At 32.0% G+C, this 20,114-nt stretch overlaps 1 protein-coding gene across 1 annotated transcript in view; it reads left to right on the forward strand.

Moving 5' to 3' along the window:
• The window catches only part of LOC123663042, a 71,408-nt gene that overhangs the window by 24,265 nt on the left and 27,029 nt on the right, over window positions 1–20,114 (forward strand). Inside the window, exon 5 of the mRNA XM_045597782.1 lies at window positions 15,414–15,527. Within this exon, the coding sequence (XP_045453738.1) occupies window positions 15,414–15,527 (114 nt within the window). The remainder of the gene's footprint in view (window positions 1–15,413; window positions 15,528–20,114) is intronic.

A 20,114-nucleotide genomic window follows, 5' to 3' on the forward strand; every position in this document is an offset into this window, starting at 1 on the left:
TATTACTTTATTAGTTTTACGATTTTGATTTTTTAAATATTTTGTTATGCAAAAAGGGTTAATCTCAAAGGTTTTTACTGTTAAAATATTAATTTTCTACTAACCGAAACAACCATTTTTACCCGACTACAAAGAAAGGGTTATTTTTTTATTTTTTACTTTATTGCGGACTATGACTAATAAGCCATTTCTTCCAGACAACCCAGCATTTATATAATTTTTTTCGCTATTCTTATGTTGCTGCTTATGTTATACATTTCTTACTAGCCTCCAAATACCTAAGCCTAAGTCGTATATGTGTATGTATGTTAAGTGGTTACAGGACACAATCGAGAAGATGAGATCAAAACTTTCCGTGTTAATAATCAAGACACGATTAATTATTTGATTTTAAGTTTTTAATTTAAAAACACTGCAGTAAGTTTAAGCAAAAAAAAAATATAGTATTTATTTTTTTAATTTCTTGAAAGTTTTTTTATAACAATTTTATAATTTAAGAATTTCTATTAAACTTTTTTACTACACATATCGGCTTTTACGTGTACATTGCAAATGAATTAATTGTAACTTAATTACGTTCAGAGGGTATTCGAGATTAGACTAAAACTTGAATTCTGAAATTCATTTCGGCATTTTCAGTTAATATTATTTTTTTGTAATTTTTTTAGAAAGTCTCAATTCAAACACGTAAGTGCGTATTTAAATGTATGTACACATATGTCACGGTCCGTCTACCCTCCGGATTATGTTACGACATTACTTTCATCTCTAATTAATAATGATTATCTTGCAAATAACGAGTCGAACATCAAAAGATAAGCCGAAATTTGGCTAGTGGAAAAAAAATGAAATTACAGTGTAGGGATTGTCTGTGGGAATGAGTTCTACCCTTGGTTATATTTCGGTCTTCTTTATTGATTATTGAAAAAACTAAGCAGCGATTTTTTTTTTAAATCTCAATAGTTTATTTGTGTTATTTAATCATAATTAATCTATATTATAGTAGTTTATTAGTGTTATTAGTCCTATAGTTGTGTGTTTCATGTCTTTATGTTTTTTTTGTCTGCATGTATTAATGTCATTATCTGGTTCTTTGTTTGTTAGTTTTATGCGTGTTTTTCCAGATTATGAGGTGCAATCTGTAATCAATATGTTTACATTTGTAAACTATACACGGCATAGAATATTCAACTTAAGTGTGATACACATCTCAGAATTTCTTTAAAGAAAATCTGCCTGAATGATCTTTGCCAATAGTACAAGGCACAGAGACACTTGATGTTCGACTATCATATATGTATCTATACTATTCGACACAAGGGTATCCTATACTTAAGTCTATAAGGACAGTAGGCATGGGATGTCCTGCTGCTAAGTAGGACGTAGGAAGTGCTATAACGTCGAAGGATTAGAACTTTATACCACCCTTTTATACATATATGTACAACTTACTATGTTACACTGTGTAGCATAGGAAAAACTATTATAAAATTAAAATGAGGTTATATATTTAATTAACGAATACTCACATACTATAGTACAGTTTTTCAATAAAATTATTGTCCCATATTTCTTACATTTATAGATCTAGTTGTTTGGTCTAGTTCTAAGTTTCTTTCATTAGTCACGGCTAAACTATTTCAATTTATCTCAATTTTATTGTATGCGGATAACGTTAATATATATAAAATATACGTTAATATATTTAAAATTGATTTAAATCTAAATTATTTCTAGATCTTATGTAGTAGATATACTATATCTCGTTATACCAATCATCATTTTTTACAAACCATTTTCATATTAAAATGTATTGCGTTGAAAAGAAATCGAAACGCGCTCACTTTTACTCTTAATAACAAATTATTACACACGACACGTAATTACATAAAGGAATTGAATATTTTATTTAATTGAATGTTTTAATGGGAGGTGAAACATATTTATGTAATTAATCTATACAAATAAATAAAATCGGAGTTTCTGTTTGTAATATTAAAATAACTGCTTTTTACTAAAAGCATATGGATGTAAACACGGTACATATACCAAAATAACATTTTTTACAATTTTTGTCTGTCTGTCTGTTTGTTCCGGCTAATCTCTGAAACGGCTGGACAGATTTTGACGGGACTTTCACTGGCAGATAGCCGATAAAATAAGGAGTAACTTAGGACTTCTATTTTTGAAATTTATTTATTTTATAACTGTAAACTAAACAATAACTTTTTTTTAAAATTCCGCGCGTACAAAGTCGTGAGCACAGCTAGTTTCCATATAATTATTTTGGTGTTAAGATATTTAGCGACTTTCCTTCAAATTTTCTTTGATCTAAAGAGGGCACAACAAGACGACTGTGGAAGTAGCTCGACCTTACAGAAGATCAGAGATAGATAACCCTGCTTTAAAGTAGGATTGTGTTACTGTGGTGAGGAACGTGGTCAGAGCTCCTTTGGGGGGTCGGGAATAAGTTCAGCAACGCACTGGTAATGCTCCTGGCTGGCGCCCATAAGCTACGGTAACCGCTTACCACCAGTTGGATCGTATGCTTGTATGTCACCTGTGTAATAAAAAAAGTATTATTTTTAAGACTCATCACAACGCTACATGGTATAAAAATGGGTAATCTGTTGTATTAGTGTGTGTGTGTGTGTGTGTGTGTGTGACTCAAAGACCCGGCTTAACCGGTTACTGAAAATGCTATCTGACGTTTAACGGTATCCAACAGATATAAGCCTATGATTTTTAATAGATATTTTTTAAACTAACAAACTTCACTTTACCTGCAAGATTTGGACGATAGAATCAGATATAGTAAAACGAATGTAAGGCAACACACGCGGAACTGAACGAACGCGATGCGTGAGAGCAAGGGACGAAGACTTCAATGTTCTATTTAACCGACTTTAAAAAAGAACGAAGTTTTTAATGCGTTTTAACTCACGTCTGTAGGGTTATCTTATACTATCAAAAGGATTCACTAAAGCTATCTGGATCGAATTTTTTTTTCTTTTTTTATATACTCTTTTTTTCCGTCAAATGCCAAAATACCAGTCTAATTTGTTCTATACATGAACGATTATTTTTTATTCTAAAATATTATTAAAACTTTGTAGTGCGTACATGAACAGAAGAAGTGAAGCAGTTTCAGGCACAAAAACTTCAAGGGGTTGAAAAAAGAGTTATTGGGACACTCTGAAAGCAAACTAGTTTGTGTTCAGGTGTAATATTTTATTTACATTTTATTAAGTAAACTATATCACATACAAATGTAGGTGTGAACACACACGCAAATTTTTTTTCATTCGTATTCTTCAAACCCATTGTTTTGTAACAGTAATTAGAGTATTTCGACACCAATTTTTTGTTATGTTTCTTTGAAAAACGTAACAATGCTTTTAAAAGTTTCAACTAATATCAACATTAACTTATATAAATATATTGTTTTGTTTTTTGACCTAAAAAATATTAAATTAGTGTTACATCGTAGTACACGTATCGTAGCAATTATATATCCTTTTTTTTTTGTTGACCCAGAGGAAATCCCTAACTGATGCCTCCAGCCCGGGGGAGCTGGAGGGTATGTCCGATTCGCACGGACTAAAACCTCCGGGGTGTTCCTTCGCTCGCCTGGGGATCACGGGGACGCTAAGCACTTCCGCGAAGCAATTATATATCCTGATCTAGTTTTTATTTTGATAGAACACGGACGGTAATATTCTGTTTAAAATTTGGAGCATGTCGTCTGGGGATCCAGACAGTAGATCACAGCTAAATAATACTGCGTTCGAGTAATGTTAAGGCGATCTTATGGTGAGTAAGGTGACCAGAGCATCTGGGGAGGGTTAGGGTAGAAACGAGCTTGTAATGCTTCTAGTGTTGCAGGCGTCTATAAGCTACAGTAAACGGTTACCATCAAGTGGGCAATATGCCTGTTTGCCGACCTAGTCGTATAATAATGGTGTTTGCTCGCACACGAAAAAAACTGACTTCAATAACATCGACAAGTAATACAACGTAAGTAGACGAAAAAAATTAAAAAACGCACTAGTCGTCACTACGATTTTCGAGGTTTTCCTTCAATTTATCAGGGATCCCATCGTCAGATCCTGGTTTCCTTATCATGGTATTACACTTGGGATATCTTCTTTCCAACAAAAAATGAATTATCAAAATCGGTTTATAAGTTATCCCCGAGCATACATAAATATATATACGTCTATATACATACGGTCGAATTGAGTAACCTCCTCCTTTGCTGGAAGTCGGTTAAAAACAATGTTATGCCGTTTTTGTTTTTAAATCTGACAACAAGGCTAGCAACAATTGTGCAATGGTTCAGAAAATTATTTGGGATGTAAACAACATTCTATCAGTCACGTGACAAAATATTTCAGCTCATATTTTTTTGTACATATAATTCGAGCTTTGTAAACAAACATACAAACAGAAACATAGACACATGTCTGTACTGCCTATACAAATTTTGTTGTTAGTGAGGATCGAATTAGAGACCGCTAACGATATCGACCGATCGATATCGAGCTTTTGACATTATCGAACAATTGTTTTGTAGTAACTAATAAAACAAAGGGATTTATTCATTTATTTATGAAAAAAAAATCATAATTAAGTTTTCTTTGCTTATTTATCGATATTTTTATCGAGTAGGTTTATAGGCTATAAAATATCACGCTCTGACTCACAGTGGTGATCGTAACAGTAATAAATTCATATACCCACCAAGAAACAAATAAACAGTGCTGCTCTAAACACGTAACTATATTTTGGTTCAACCTTTGAGGCGTCTTACTCAGGTCGAATCCTTGAAAAATTGCAAAAAATATATTCACGAGTGTATTATATTTATACCAGGAAGTAGACGAAACTGACAGCGCGACGCTTCATTGACTGCGTTTTTGTAGTAATTATACCAGTTTTTTATTTTAGACTATGATAATTTATTTATTTTTGGAATTAATTTATGTTCTATAAATTTAATAAGTGACTCGACATTTATCGTATTAAATTTTTAAATATATTTCACTAAGACGTAATCGTTTGTTACAGTAGGACAAGATTAAGAAGATATTTTTTGTAAATAAATATTATGTACAGCCAGAGCCAGGGCGGAAATTAAACCCCCTAATCTGAAGCAGAAAGCGGGGTCATTGCTTAATATAACATATAATGACAGATGGAAAAGCTTATATAATTTTCCAGCATAAGTTTATTTTTTATTTAACTAGGAAAATAAGGATTTAAGAGGAATCTAGAATTCTAAGCTTTTGAAAATAGTTATAAAATTAAAGCTGACAAACATATAAAGATGCTTATATATACTCGTATGTATATAAATCATCCCATATCGTAACGTATTCTACTCTCAACGGACTGCGCCGTCTCGAAAATTTTCACAATAAAAACTGCATGGAAATATTCTAGGATGATGATATTTTCAGTAACATTTACATTATTGACATTGGGTACAGCATGAAATTTCTTGTACAAAATTTGGAGGAGCCTGATTGGGGAAGTACTTCGACCTTATAGAAGATCACAGCTAATAGCTAAATAACATTGCTTTTAAATAGTATTGTTTTCTTGTGATGAGTAAGGTAGCTAGAGCTCCCTTAGAGGGTGATAAGGGGGCATCCATTAATTACGTGAGTTATTTTTCGATCAGTTTATACCTCCTCCCACCTTTAGGTGAGATTTTTGGAGATTTGCCTGGACCCTCCCTTCCCTTACGTGAATATAATAGAGATTGACGGGACATAATAAACTGTTTAAGTATACTATAGTTAGTTTATTGAAATTAAATAAAATTCAAAGCAAAAACTAAATGATTTTAATAGCCATGCGATTTATTTTAGCGGGAAAAATTAACACTCAAATTTTTTTTTTGATATTTTATATATTTTGAAGTTGGTGTGAGATTTTCGATTATTCTTGGTTTAAATGAGATTTTGTGAGATTTAATTGGACCCCTCCTCTGAGCTCACGTAATTAGTTGTGAACTCAATCTGAGCTCACGTAATTAGTGGATGTCCCCTAAGGGACCCCCAAGGGGGGGGTCCCCTAAGGTCGGTAACGCGCTGGCTTCTGATATTGCTGGCGTCCATAACTTCCGCTTACCATAAATCGGAACATACGCTTGTTTGCCATCTTTGTAATAAAGAAAAAAAGATAAATGTGTGTTATTCCACATATGTTTAAATTATAAAAAGTTGCCGTTTGTAGATAGAAAGTTTTATCTCCAAAGGAGATTTAAGTGTATTCAAAATAATGTCAATATTGAAAGCGAGTCTGTTTGCCCACACACAAAAAGTAGCCGATCATCGTGAAAGGCTTACAAATTCGGATAAACATGGATATTGAATTATGAGTTTACTAAAACGAACGTATTGAAATGACCCATTGGCTAGCATACGTGGATTTAAAGGATTGGTCGTGACTTCAATTTTAAAATAAAGAATGATAAGAGATACAGTTATGGCACTGGTTACGCTAGCGTTCAGCATAGGCCCTACATATGTTTCCCCTTGTTTTTAACTTTTTTTTTTGTTATACAACTAGGTCGGCAAATAAGCGTACGGCTCACCTGATAATAAGCGATTGCCGTAGCATCGCAAGCGCGTTGCCGACTCTATCTCCTTTCCACCCAGGAGCTCTGGTCGCCTTACTCATAAACAGGAACACAACACTGCTTGAAAGCAGTATTATTTAGCAGTTTTAATGTAGTTTTCCAGAAGTACTGTAACAACAATCGTAGCTTACTGTGGGCTTTACGTATAATATATTCGCAAGAATCTCTTCTCATCTTGCGACGATTTTCTTTAGTCTGGTTCCTATAAAAAAACAATTCGTTTTACTCATGAACCGTTTAATTTCGAATTGTAAATATTTATATGCATATAAGCTTTATGTTTAGCAAAATCAGAAATAAATTATTGAAACTCACAATTAGTGATCTGACGATGCGTTGGCGCAGCGGTCATAGCACTGACTGTTGCGCTGGCGGTCGCGGGTTCGATTCCCGCCCATGACAGACATTTGTATCGGCCATATAGATGTTTGTCGTGGTCTGGGCGATTATTTATTTATTTATTAATGATTAAAAAAATATATCTTTAACGACAATCGCACTACACTCAACATTCTCTCGTAGATTGGAAAATTGTATCAGGTGTTAAAAACACTACAAAACAAACGCAAACGCGAAAACCCTCAAACATCCCAATGTATACACTAGCGCTATAGCCAATTGCTTGGCATTACAATAATATCATAAATATAGTAAGAGCTGAGGTTAAAAGTTCGTAGGCGTTCATAATGGATATTCAGTAAGCAGCAGGTTCATTATTCGAGGTACATTTGTGGCGCATGCGTCAATAATAACCATAACGATGACTGGAGCCGTACTTATAATATATGTAGTGGGAAAATAATATATAGTTTAATTAATTTTGTTATGTATATAATTATTGAAACGAAATTCTTGATTTGATTTATTTTATTTTACGGTATTTGTAATTTTCTAAAATACTACATTTCCTAAATACTTTTATGTTCTTAATTAAAAACCAATCAACAAAATTTAAAAAAAAAAAACAAGGACTAGAAAATATATATAAAATTCAACATTTTTTTTCAAATTGTGTTGCTTCTATACTATCCGAAAGAACATCGTTCCTATACCTGGTGTCCCATGACACCACATAACTTTTTTGTTAATTTCTGTTAGTTTTTTTTTTTTTTTTTTTCTACAGTTATTCTATTTCATAGTCAAAAGTTAATGGTAAGCCTTGCGGTTATTAGCGTTAACATTAGTGTACTGAAGTATTTCACAAATCTAGGTCACAATAATTTTAATTGCAAAGATTTTTAAGTTAAGATATTTATAAAAGCACTATTTTTATCCTTGTTTAATACTGCTTCTAAAAATTGCGACGTCGTCTACATTGCTTATCACATTAACAATTTATTTTATGTACAAAAGAAAAAGATCAAAAAGGCTACGAAAGAAAACACAGTTCATTGAATATCCTTATAACAATGATTACTTCTTAAAACTTTTTCAACAAAGTCAAAATTAATTCATTGAATAAAAAATCTTCAAAGGCATGTTTCAATGTATATTTTGCAAAGTATATATTATCTTTTAATTATTAAGCATATATTACGAAATACTTTTCACATATAAACCAAGTGAAGTCCAAGAACTTAAAACATTCCGAAGACTAAAAGAAAAGTTTTCTAGACGTGCACGGCTACTGACTTCTATAATTTTATTTACATAAATGCATAGTTTAATATAATATGTAATCTCTGCATCAATGTATACAAATTAATCTATAAATTTAGTTTCGCAACTCGGATCTCCCGCCCACGCAGCATTTGATGTTGTAATAACATTAAATCATAACGTTACACGCGTATAATTAGGTTGTTTATGTCTAAATTAACTTTATTTGAATCCTTTAGTGTGTTAAGTTGAATTCGAAAAACTTTTAGTGATCTTATTTTTATTAGTTACTTTATTAACATTTTCCTGTTATATAAATGTATTAATTCTTTTTGTTGGTTCTAACTAACACACTGAGTATCCACTCAAGTCGAATAGGGTGACAATAACATATTTCAAAATAATTTAGGCTATAAAACTTCTTACTTGTTTTATACCCTACTCAGTAAGTATTAGGTTTTAGTTTGGCAAAAAATATTTCTTTTAAAAATAAGCAAACAAGCGTATGGCTGACCTGGTAAGCAGTTACCGCAGCAGACGCCTGCATACATCAGAAGTATCGCACGTTGTTACCGACCATACCCCCCATTCCCTTACCTTATCTTAGTTCCTTGTTATGATTTGACTATAGGTTTCATCTTACCAGTTAATACTAGATAAAACCGGATAAACAGGTTAAAACCAGTTTGTTCGACATAAAGCGATTTGACACAATTCGGTCGAAGATGTTGATATGCTTACAGGCAAGGCTGCGGTTAACTATCATTTGACACTCCGTAAACAAGTTAATTATATACTGAACGAGGAAAATGTGCGCTATGTGTAATTTGTTCAATGTTCCAATAACGCGTTAAAATAATTCTTAATTTCTCGTGTCGAAATTCCTAATAAATATAATCCCCAGAAAAAAAGTGCGTGCGTACAAAGTACACACGTCAGAAGTGAAACTTCTTTGGAAAGCTAATTTTTAAGTCTCGTTTATATTTATAATCTAAAGCTTTAGATATCCGTTGCCGTTTCATCCGTAAAAATTTTACTCTTTTGAGCCTAAAGAAGTTACCCAACAAAAATATGCTGATAAAACAATATAAACAAAATATCGGTAAAATTATGTGTATAGTATCGGGTTAAATAAGTTGACTACTTTGTGTTTTTATCGTAGCGTGATGTTTTATAGCCTAGTGTATTGACTGAATTGTTTGAACTTAAACAGTAAATGATTCAGTGTTGGGTAAAAGCTTCTTCTTCTCTATAGAGTTATTGAGTTACTAAGAAGAGAAGGATTATAGTCCATGCTGCCCCACTGAGGACTTAAGACTATAACTTTCCGAAATGTACCTTTTGTACTAGAAAATTTTATGAAAAATGAAACAGATAATTTGCAAAAAAACTTTTGTGTATTTCTTTTTTTGTTTACACATAATAACAGATTATAAATGCATTAAGAAATGAGTTTTTCACAAAAAAGTTTTCATGTGAATATTATTGAAAAACCTCTAGCTTCCATGATTAAGCATTCCTTGCATGGCATGCATCAACTTGGTCCTTTGAGACTGGAATGCATAATGAGAATAATCATATTGTATAAAAAAATATGGGTTCTTTCTTTTTAAATGAATTTCGTATCCGATTGTTATCAGCTCATTTATATATGTAAACTCTAACTCTAATATTAATATAAATTAATAAAATAGTCTATCAAAATACATACAAATTTTGATCATTAGATATTCCTTATGGGTGTCATATATAACACCCAAACTCGGAGCGGAAATCGATGTCATAATCCTTGATGAAATCAGGCTCTACAAATTACACCAACGGGATACTCATGAAAATTATGTTAAATGTTCCATTTTATACCAATAATAAAAGGTTCTGTAACATAAAGACAGTGCGTGTTTATCTTTATTAACAAAACAAGACGGTGGAAGTGCACGTCGTCGTGTGAAGAGGTTCTCGTAACAATGGCGATGAACCGATAGCAGAGCTGCCATTGTGTTGTAATATCGATGTCGTTTCGATTTCACGTGTATTTCGTCATTTAAACTATATTTTTTTATTTACTTTTTTTTGTATAAATCGTCCAGTATCAATTGCTATCCAGTATTAAAACTAATTAGCAACCTCTAGTGTTGCACTTTAAGTATATGAAAAAAGAGGTTTGCGTCCAGCTGTCGGATACGTGCTGAATCAATATCAATAAATTTGTAATCTATAAAATGCAAACAATTATTTTTATTTTTTTAATTTCAAATAAATTTGTCATGATATAGTAAATTAGGTATATTTAGACTTGTTACACACTTTCTAAAAATAAATTAAAAACATCAAAATAATTAAACATTATATGCTCTAAGATGTTTTATTCATTATGGACACTTTTAAAGACAGGTATTAAAATAATCATGATAAAGTATTATAATTTTATTGAAAATATTTACCACAAATTATTTAAACTGACTATGAGCAGTTATCAAGTTTCAATAAACTTGTTGCGCTTACGCTTCGCGCCATTTCCTCTATATTTACTTAATGACGTATGTATTACATTTAAAAATCATGAAACATATTATTTTGTATCATAAGTATACATTATGACTTATACTAGGAAATTCTGTACCTACTAAAAAAAAAAACAAACACAATATTACGTTTAAAGCGTTATTCACTGTTATACGAGTATACGTCAATTTGATAAGGACTTACATCCATTAGAAGTAGAGCGAAAATACTTCTACGGGTTAATCAAAATATATCAAGCGGTTTTTGAGTTCGTTATTCAATGGTATGCAAGTTACATACCGTTCAATATATCACGTAATCTAATATATAAAATTATCGTGTCGCGGTGTTTGTAGTTAAACTCCTCCGAAACTGCTTGACCGATTCTCATGAAATTTTGTGTGAATATCGGGTAGGTCTGAGAATCGAACAACATCTATTTTTCATTCCCCTAAATGTTGTAATAGCGGCAACACAACGTTTGCCGAGTCAGCTAGTCTTATATATAAAATTCTCGTGTCACAATGTTAGTTACAATACCTACGGTTCCGAAACGGCTGGACCGATTTTTATGAAATTTTGTATGCATATCGGGTAGGTCTGAGAATCAGCCAACATCTATTTTTCATACCCCTAACTTATAAGGAGGGGGACATTGCACATATGGCAAAACAATGTTTGTGGGGTCAGCTAATAACTTATAGATATTTCCGTTGATTTTAACTGCAACTCCCAAGTTTCCGACTGCGCAAAGTAAACGTCTCCTTTCTAGATGATGGTATTCGCATGTATAATAAAATCTCACAAACGATTTTGCAATTGTCTCAACATGAATTTTAAGTTTACTTAAAATATAAGTACATTTTTTTTCAAAAGAGTAACTTCGGTGTTTTGTACCGATCCTTCTCTGCAGAATCTACGTTTCGAATCGGTAATAGCTTCAATTTTTCAATTCAAAATAGTAGTTCCTGAGATAAGCACTTTTAAAGAAAGAAAGAAATTTTTCACCTTTAATAAATTATTGTATCAATGAATACATTTTTCATTACAAGCAATAGTTAATAACAAAATTTTAGTAATTAATTTGATAATAATTTACTAAAATTTGAACTTTTTCATATAAAGCATGACTAAATAACCGCAGATAAAAGTTACGCATAGTGAAATATGAGTATGCAAATTAATTTAGCAACTTCACGCCTCGATTGGACCATCGGCTTAACATTGACTCACAATTGACTTGTTGGGCGAGTGACCGTTGTGTCATCGAATAAACTGGACGTACGCGTTTTATAATCTTATATTTATATATAAATAAAATAAAAAATCAACAAAATTGAATATTTTTTTTATTTGTTGTATACTATCCAAATCGAAGGCACTTCAATATCAAGCCATCAAATTTGACATATGATTACAGATGTACAAAAATCATTTGACGTTTAAAATTTTTTTTTACATAAGTGTCACTAACCAGTGTTGTTTATAAACATGGCGGAACGAGTGATCATCAAACAGTGATAGTACGTGAGTGATAAGTGAAGTGAAGGGCATGAGTCAATGGCGGAGGAGGTTTCAATGGGTGTCGCAGTCGAAACTTGGCCGGCTATGGGTAGGTCTGACAGAACAAGCTTAGCTTATACATATTATACAACTGTTATATCATGTAATATTTAGAAATATGTATGTATATGTAATATGTGAACTTTTAAACAAACTTTTTGAACACTGAATCTGGCATACTAGAAATCTAAGCATAATGTTTGAGAACTAATTCAGAGAAATGATTGAGAAAAATTGAGTTGTGTCGATTCCTACTTTGATCAACATTTTTTAACCAATTTAAAAAAAGAGGAGGTTTCTCAATTCGATATATATATATATATATATATATATATATATATATATATATATATACACAAATAAAATATATATATATATATATATATTTAACACACACACAAATATATATATATATATATTATTTGTGTGTTCGCGATTAACTTCGTCGTTTATCAATCGATTTTGATTATTCTTTTTTTGTTGGTAATGAGATATGTCAAGGGCGGTACCATGATAAGGAAACCAGGATCTGATGAGGAGGAAAATTAATACATTAATTTTTAAAATAACTGTATCAACACTTAGTATCACCATAACAATTTACAAAAAAAAAAAAAATTAGACCAATAGATAAATAAATTACGCTATTACAAGTATAAGACGTAAAATTTCGATCAAAATACGATAATGTAACTTTGAGATTTATTTTTCATATTGTGTGAACTTGGTGTACTTCAAGGCGGTATCTTTTTTCCTTCTTTTTTGTCAATTTCTACTGATTCGATTATTTCATTTATTTACTAACTCGAAATTTGATTGGTTAAACAAAGCTATCACTGCAACGAGCACCAACAACAACCTTCTCAATATTAGAAATATAAGTTTTATTAAACATACGCTTTGTCCTTCTGTAAGGTCGAGGTACTACCCCAGTCGGGCTGCTCCATTTTTTAAGCAGGAAATTTCCTGCTGTGCCCTACCTCAGTTAGTAAAATACTTAAAATCACGAATATAATAAGTAAATTAATCATTAAAAAACATGTTTTAAGGAAAAAAATGTTATTTATTCACATGATTATGTCGTATTAAGTAATTGTCATAACATTTTTTAAGAATATCTTATATCGCATGACAGAAAAAACGGAAAGAAAAAGTTTAACCGGACATTGACATTATGTCTTATCTTAGTTCTATTTTTTGTATTTTTGTTTCCTAAGATTAAAATAAAAGAGCTCCAATAATTTTAATTTTTAGAAATATAGTATCGCTATAGCTAGCATTATTCACTGAAAATAATCTTTAAAAATATTCTGTCATACTATTAACGAAGTGTGTTATATATGTTATTATTATTATATATGTTATTATATTGTGTTACATATGCTTGGTCAGGTACATGATTTTAATGAACTTAAACTTTTTGTATAATTCTTAGTAACAAATATGATTACTTTAATTGTTACTGTAAATGAAATCTTGTGTTACTTACGTTTGGTTTTCCTTTAATTATATATTATTTATGGAATTTGCAAGAAATAAATATATATCGTTTCGAAGTCTTCCCGTCTCTCTCCCGCCCTCTATCCTCGTCCTCTCTTCCTTTCGTCGTCCTTCCCGTGTCTGTCGTAAGAGGCGACTAAGGGATAACACAGTTCCACTACCACCTTGGAACTGAAAAAGCTGACCGATGGCGGGATAACCATCCAACTGCGAAATAAACAGACCGAAAACGGCCAGCAGCGTTTTCGGTGCGACAAAGCCAGCCCTGCGGTCACCAACCCGCCTACCCAGCGTGGTGACTATGGGCACATGAGTTCACGCCATTTGCCTATGTCCAGCAGTGGACTGTAATAGGCTGAAATGATGTTTCTAAGTCGGGTTTATCCGATGTCTCATGTATAAAGCGACAAACGACAACCAACGAATCGATGTCACAAACGACATGTCCAAAGGAATACGCTGACATATGAATAGTTTTAGTTATTTTATATTAAGGCAAAAATAGCTTTAAATTATTGAAATCAAACTTTTTCGCCATTTGTCTTTTATTTATAAGGCTTAGCAGTGATATATAGTATGCCATTTAGTATGCCACTTCTCTTTTTTTACAACATGAGTTCTGTGTGATTACGCATTTATCAATCATTATTATAACATACGAGTATTTCATTTAACAATTTGAAATTCAATAAAACTTGTCTGGTACAATCGTCGCCCACACAATCGCCTCTAAGTTATCGCTTCATATATTACTTTTTGTAAGCAAAATTTGCACATCGATTACTCTGAATTCGTTTTACACATAAGCATGATGTATAAGTGTGTGTATTTTATGTATAAATGTCTCTATGTTCTAAGGCGAACGGAAACATGCGATAGCCCTATCGTTTCCTTTAATTGACATGATTTTGAGAATAATTGCTGTTTTATTGTTAATTGTTGCGTTTCATTCTCTAATTATACGTTTGTTTGATGATATCGTATTTGAAGTTCTTTAGTCTTACAATTGGTACTGGTTTTGTTAGAAATTGTCTTAGTGATGAATCGTTTATTTACGATTAATATTTCATTTTTCGTTAATTGTACAATATTTATGCTATTAATGTTAAAAAAAATTACAACCATATTATACTTTATTCGTATTACAAGTATTTATTCGTATTTGCTTCCTCGTTCCTAATACGCACCGCAAAAATTTGGAATGCCCTTCCGGCTTCCGTTTTTCCAACGAACTATAAACTTGGGTATCTTTAAATCAAGAGTGAATAGGCATCTTCTAGGCAAGCGCGCACCACCTTAGGCTGCATCTTCACTTGCCTTCAGGTGAGATCGCAGTCAAGCGCTAGTCTATATATTAAAAAAAAAAAAAAAAAATATTCGTATTTTTTTTTTGTAATATAGTTAGGCCTGTAAATACTTAGTAAAAAAAATCGACTCCATAACAGAAAATAGTAGTTTATTTCTGTTTTCATGAAAAAAAAAAAAAAAAAAAAAACAACAATAATACCATGAATAAATAAATAAATCAATAAATCAGGATTAGTTAAATGTTATAGTAGTCTAAATTGTTAGTTATAATGTCAAATTTATCCGGCAGGCGGAGCTAGTAGCGGCGGTGCGGCGGCGCGGCCGAGGTGACAGCGATGACGATGAAGACCTCGGTCTACCCCAGAGTCCACCGGCTTCTCCACCCACTGACAAGGCTGAAAAGGTAATAACCATCTATATTTAAAATAAATATTGTTTTTGACACCCCTAGCAAGACCGTATACATATAATAAACATTGTTTAATAAAACTAAAATAAGCTTCGAAATTGGTTCACTCCTTGTAAATTTTATTGGCGTAGGATAAACCGGGAAATATTTTGATTAAAATTTGTAGCAGCAAGACTGATGGTGTACCGCAACCATACGGTAGATTGGTAAGGTAGCCAGTGCTCCTGAAGAGGCTCGGGATAAGGGCTTGTTTATCATCCAAGTTCAAAAGGATCGAAATTGGTTACCTGTTAGTAAGCATACTTAGGGCCTCTTTTTTTTATGTCACTAGGTCGGCAAAAGCGTACGGCTCACCTGATGTTTAGCGATTACCTTAGCTTATAGACGCCTGCAACACCAAAAGCATCGCAAGCGCGTTGCCGACCAAATCCCCAATCCCCAATCCCCCCAGGAGCTCTGGTCACCTTACTCACCAACAGGAACACAATACTGCTTGAAAACAGTATTATTTTGCTGTGATCTTCTGTAAGGTCGAGATACTACCCCAATCGGGCTGCTCCATATTTTAAGCAGGAAATTCCTGCTGTACCCTACCTCAGTTAAAAGAATAGGCCAGTAGGACCCGTTTCTTCGCAATTACTTAACTACCTGCAACTTTAATATGCGAATATAAATATCTCTTAAATATAGTAACTTTCGGATACCGTTATCCGTCAAGTAGGGCTCTTAGTAATGTAAATATATGTATCTAAACACATGAAATACAGTCACATTGATACTCTAAACTCTGTTTGAATTTTAAAATAACATACATTAATCAATTCTAAGTATTCTATAAGTGAACGTTCTGGAAAACTGAATAATTCGTAAGAATTAATTTCTGAATCATAGGCCTGAAACATAATCAGTTTGTGGGTATGAGTAACAGCTGTGAGCTTACCTTATGATAATATGCGTTGCTTGTTGCCTTGCCTTGGCTTATATCGGTTATTAGAAATACGTTGTTTTTACTTTTAATCATTTATTATTAAACTACAGTAGTTAATTGAATATAATTATAGGTAAACAATTACTAGGTACTTGTACATTTGTAGCACCTGATGATACTACGATAAATTCATTCAACACGGACGTTCAATAATTGGATTAAATGTGTATATAATTGACAATAATTCCGGAATCTAAAATTTATTATAGTTCGCATAGGTATTAAACGGTGTACTTTACGTGACAGTGCCATCTATACAATAACTTTGTTACTACGCAGCTTGTTCAAGAAGTTCTTCTATTGTATACCAGATGGCGCTGCTTAAAGATTTAAATCTAAAGTTTCATATCTGATTATTTTCCCATCAAAACAATTTATTATATTTGAAGTGTTTTGATAATGAAATCCAAGAGCGATTATCGATCATATTTATTTTATTATTATTGCCATAGTGTCATATTGAATAATAAAATTCTATAATTTTAATACCGCATAATAATTTTATTACTAATCAGATAGGTATTAAAAATATTTTGTATTTTCGTTTTTTAGTGCTAGAGATATTTTATTTTTATTTATATGTGTATCGATTTTTTTTTTACTTGGAAAAAATCTTATAAAACCTCACTAATGCAGACCAAATTCTTATACCGAGTTATTAGATCTATGGTTCTTAATTATAACACAGTTCCACTACTACCTTGGAACTTATGAAGCCGACCGGTGGCGGGATAAGCATCTAACTACTGGCTTTGAAATACACAGGCCGAAGTCGGTCAGCAGCGTCTTCGGTACGACAAAGCCAGCCCTGCGGTCACCATTTTTAGCGCGAACTTGTGTAGGCCTATGTCCAACAGTAGATTGCAATAGGCTGAAATGATGATATATTTTTTTTTCTGTGCAATAAAGTTTTTATAATCAAATAAATAAATGAGTCACCGAAATGTTTAAACGCGCTTAACTTTTGAACGACTGCACCAATTGTTTTTGTTTACAAGGTTTGTGTACATAAGAGAAAATTTAGAAAAATTGTAAATCAATTTACAAAAAAAAAAGTATGGCGGTACGGAGTTCGCAGGGCCAGCTCATACGAGTATGCATATTTTTATATTTATTTTTATACGACTAGGTACCGTAGCTTATAGACGTTTGAGAGCAGTGTTATTTAGATCATTAGATGCGATCTTTTGTTAAGTCAAGGTAATTCTCCAGTCGGGCTGCTCCAGATTTTGAGCAGTATATTTCCTGCTGTGCCGTAAATAAAAACCAAGTTATTACCAATTATTTTATTTTATATTACCAATTATTCCAAGTTAAATAATTATTTTGTTTATTATGATAAATAAACTTTAAAAAGTCGGTATTTTTAAGAAATAAAATGTGCTTTTACGGAGTTGGTCAGCTTGTATTCAACAAAAACTCTCGCACTAACAATAACTTAACAAACCGATCATTTATATAAAATATTCATTGAGTATATGATATGCATAATAAAGAATGGCGTCTTGACCTCGACTCTGCACTTTCACCGCTTCGCCTGTACATCTATGTACAAGAAATTCTTTTCTAATATTGTATTAGATATTAATATGTACATAGAACAAAGGTCAAACAAAAACATACATATATTTTTTTAGATAACATACACATAGTATTCTGTAGAACAAAATACGAGTATGTAGTAAAAACTGTTTTTACTAATAAAACTTTATAATTTTGAAAAGAAAATTTATTAATATAGAGGTATAATATGGCCTATGACACTCAGGAGTAATGTAACACTCTACTGGTGATAGAGTTTTCAAAATCGACTCAATTTAAAAAAATATTATTAGCCCTTACAAGTCCACAAACAATGTCACAATTATTACCTCATATACTATAAGTTTTAAGAAAAATTACATAAGTGACATACAGAATCAAATTATGGTGAAGAATCAAAAATTGTCGCAACATAAATAACAACATGCGAATTTGTAACAAAAAACTATTGGTTTTTTTTATTATAATTTATTTAATATCTATTTTTAAAGATTTCTAACTATCTGTATTGTCAAACTCATCGTATCCCAAGCTACATTACATATAGGTAATATTACTGGAATAGATCTTCAATTGATAGAAAATTGAATGGTGAGTGAATGATAGCTTATAAAAATGAATGAGTGATCGCTTGTAATGTTGTTTCTAGATATTATCTTTAAATAGCTTACACGTTTCATTGTAATACCTGTTTTTTGCCCAATACTTCTTTGCTCACCGCTGAACAAAGATCTCAACTCATATTAGGGAGGGCTGGTGGGTTTGTAATTCGCTATGCCAACGAAAATTAATTTTAAAAGAAGGAAGGGTCAGGGGGAAAAGTCCTTTTTCAATTTAAGGGTGATATACTTATAGTAACTTTTCTACTTATCGGTGACTATACAGTTTTTTCTTACACATTAAGTGCGTTATGAAAATACTCGCCAAGAGATATAAAAATCAATCAAAAACTAATTTTTCAAATAAATGTGATTTAAACCCTTTTTCCCCTGGCCCTTTAAATAAAAACAAGTGTAACAAAGTTTAGATATCACATCAAGTTATCAATAGTACATTCCTATGACGTATACATACAGAATGTTAGACTTAAACGTGCAGTGCCGTAGCGAGGGGGAACTGGGGGGGTGCATCATGCCCCGGGCGCTACTCACAAAGAGGCGCCAAATGGTCTGCAAAAAAAAAAAAAAAATGCTGGGTATATTATATGTTTTTCGAATGGGGAGGTGGCTAAAAAGTTATTATGGCTCGGGCGCGAGTTAAGCTCGCTACGTCACTGCTAACGTGGTCTATTTATTATACCTACAAAACCACCCATTTGAAGGAACGTAATTAGGAGTCCAACACCCTATATGTATATTTTTTCGTAAAACTATAAAATTTATTTTCACATAAAAAAAGTAAAAAAAAGTTCCTATATGCAGGAGGCATAAATATAGTTACTCTTATTATACCTTATACCTTAGTAATACCTTTCTTAGTAAAATCCGTTAAAAATCAAATAATTACATACTGCACTAATTCTTAAAGCTATATTTTTTCAATGAAATGTAAATATTACTTTACAATAAGTTTTATAATCTTGCTTACAAGGCAAAGTAAGTTAAAAAACTAAAACCCGACTACAACAAAAAAAAAAAATTAGTACGTTAGTCTAGTACGTTAGTCTAAAAACTAGTACGTAGTCAATTTATGTCCTTTAGAGGGCGCCATATACAATATAATATGACACAATATAGTCTATAATCAGCGAACAATTAAGACGCTTCCAATGATACCTCATTTGTCTAAACATGACAAGTAGTTTGGGAGATTTGATGGAACAGATGAACATACATACATACATACATACATATAAACATAAATAGACTAGTAAAATTATAGCGCTCCTTTTGCCGTAGCGTTTTGCCGTAGTTGGTTAAAAATTTTCATTTCAAAATAAATGTGAAAATAAACAAATGTTGTTTTCATGTAAAACAGTTATATATTAACGCCTATCAGTAGGCGTTTGTTGGTCTTCAAACACTAAATATAGAGTTATGATACGTAAACGC

The sequence above is a fragment of the Melitaea cinxia genome, chromosome 19 (genome assembly GCF_905220565.1).
Source record: "Melitaea cinxia chromosome 19, ilMelCinx1.1, whole genome shotgun sequence".
NCBI classification, from domain to species: Eukaryota; Metazoa; Arthropoda; class Insecta; order Lepidoptera; family Nymphalidae; genus Melitaea; species Melitaea cinxia.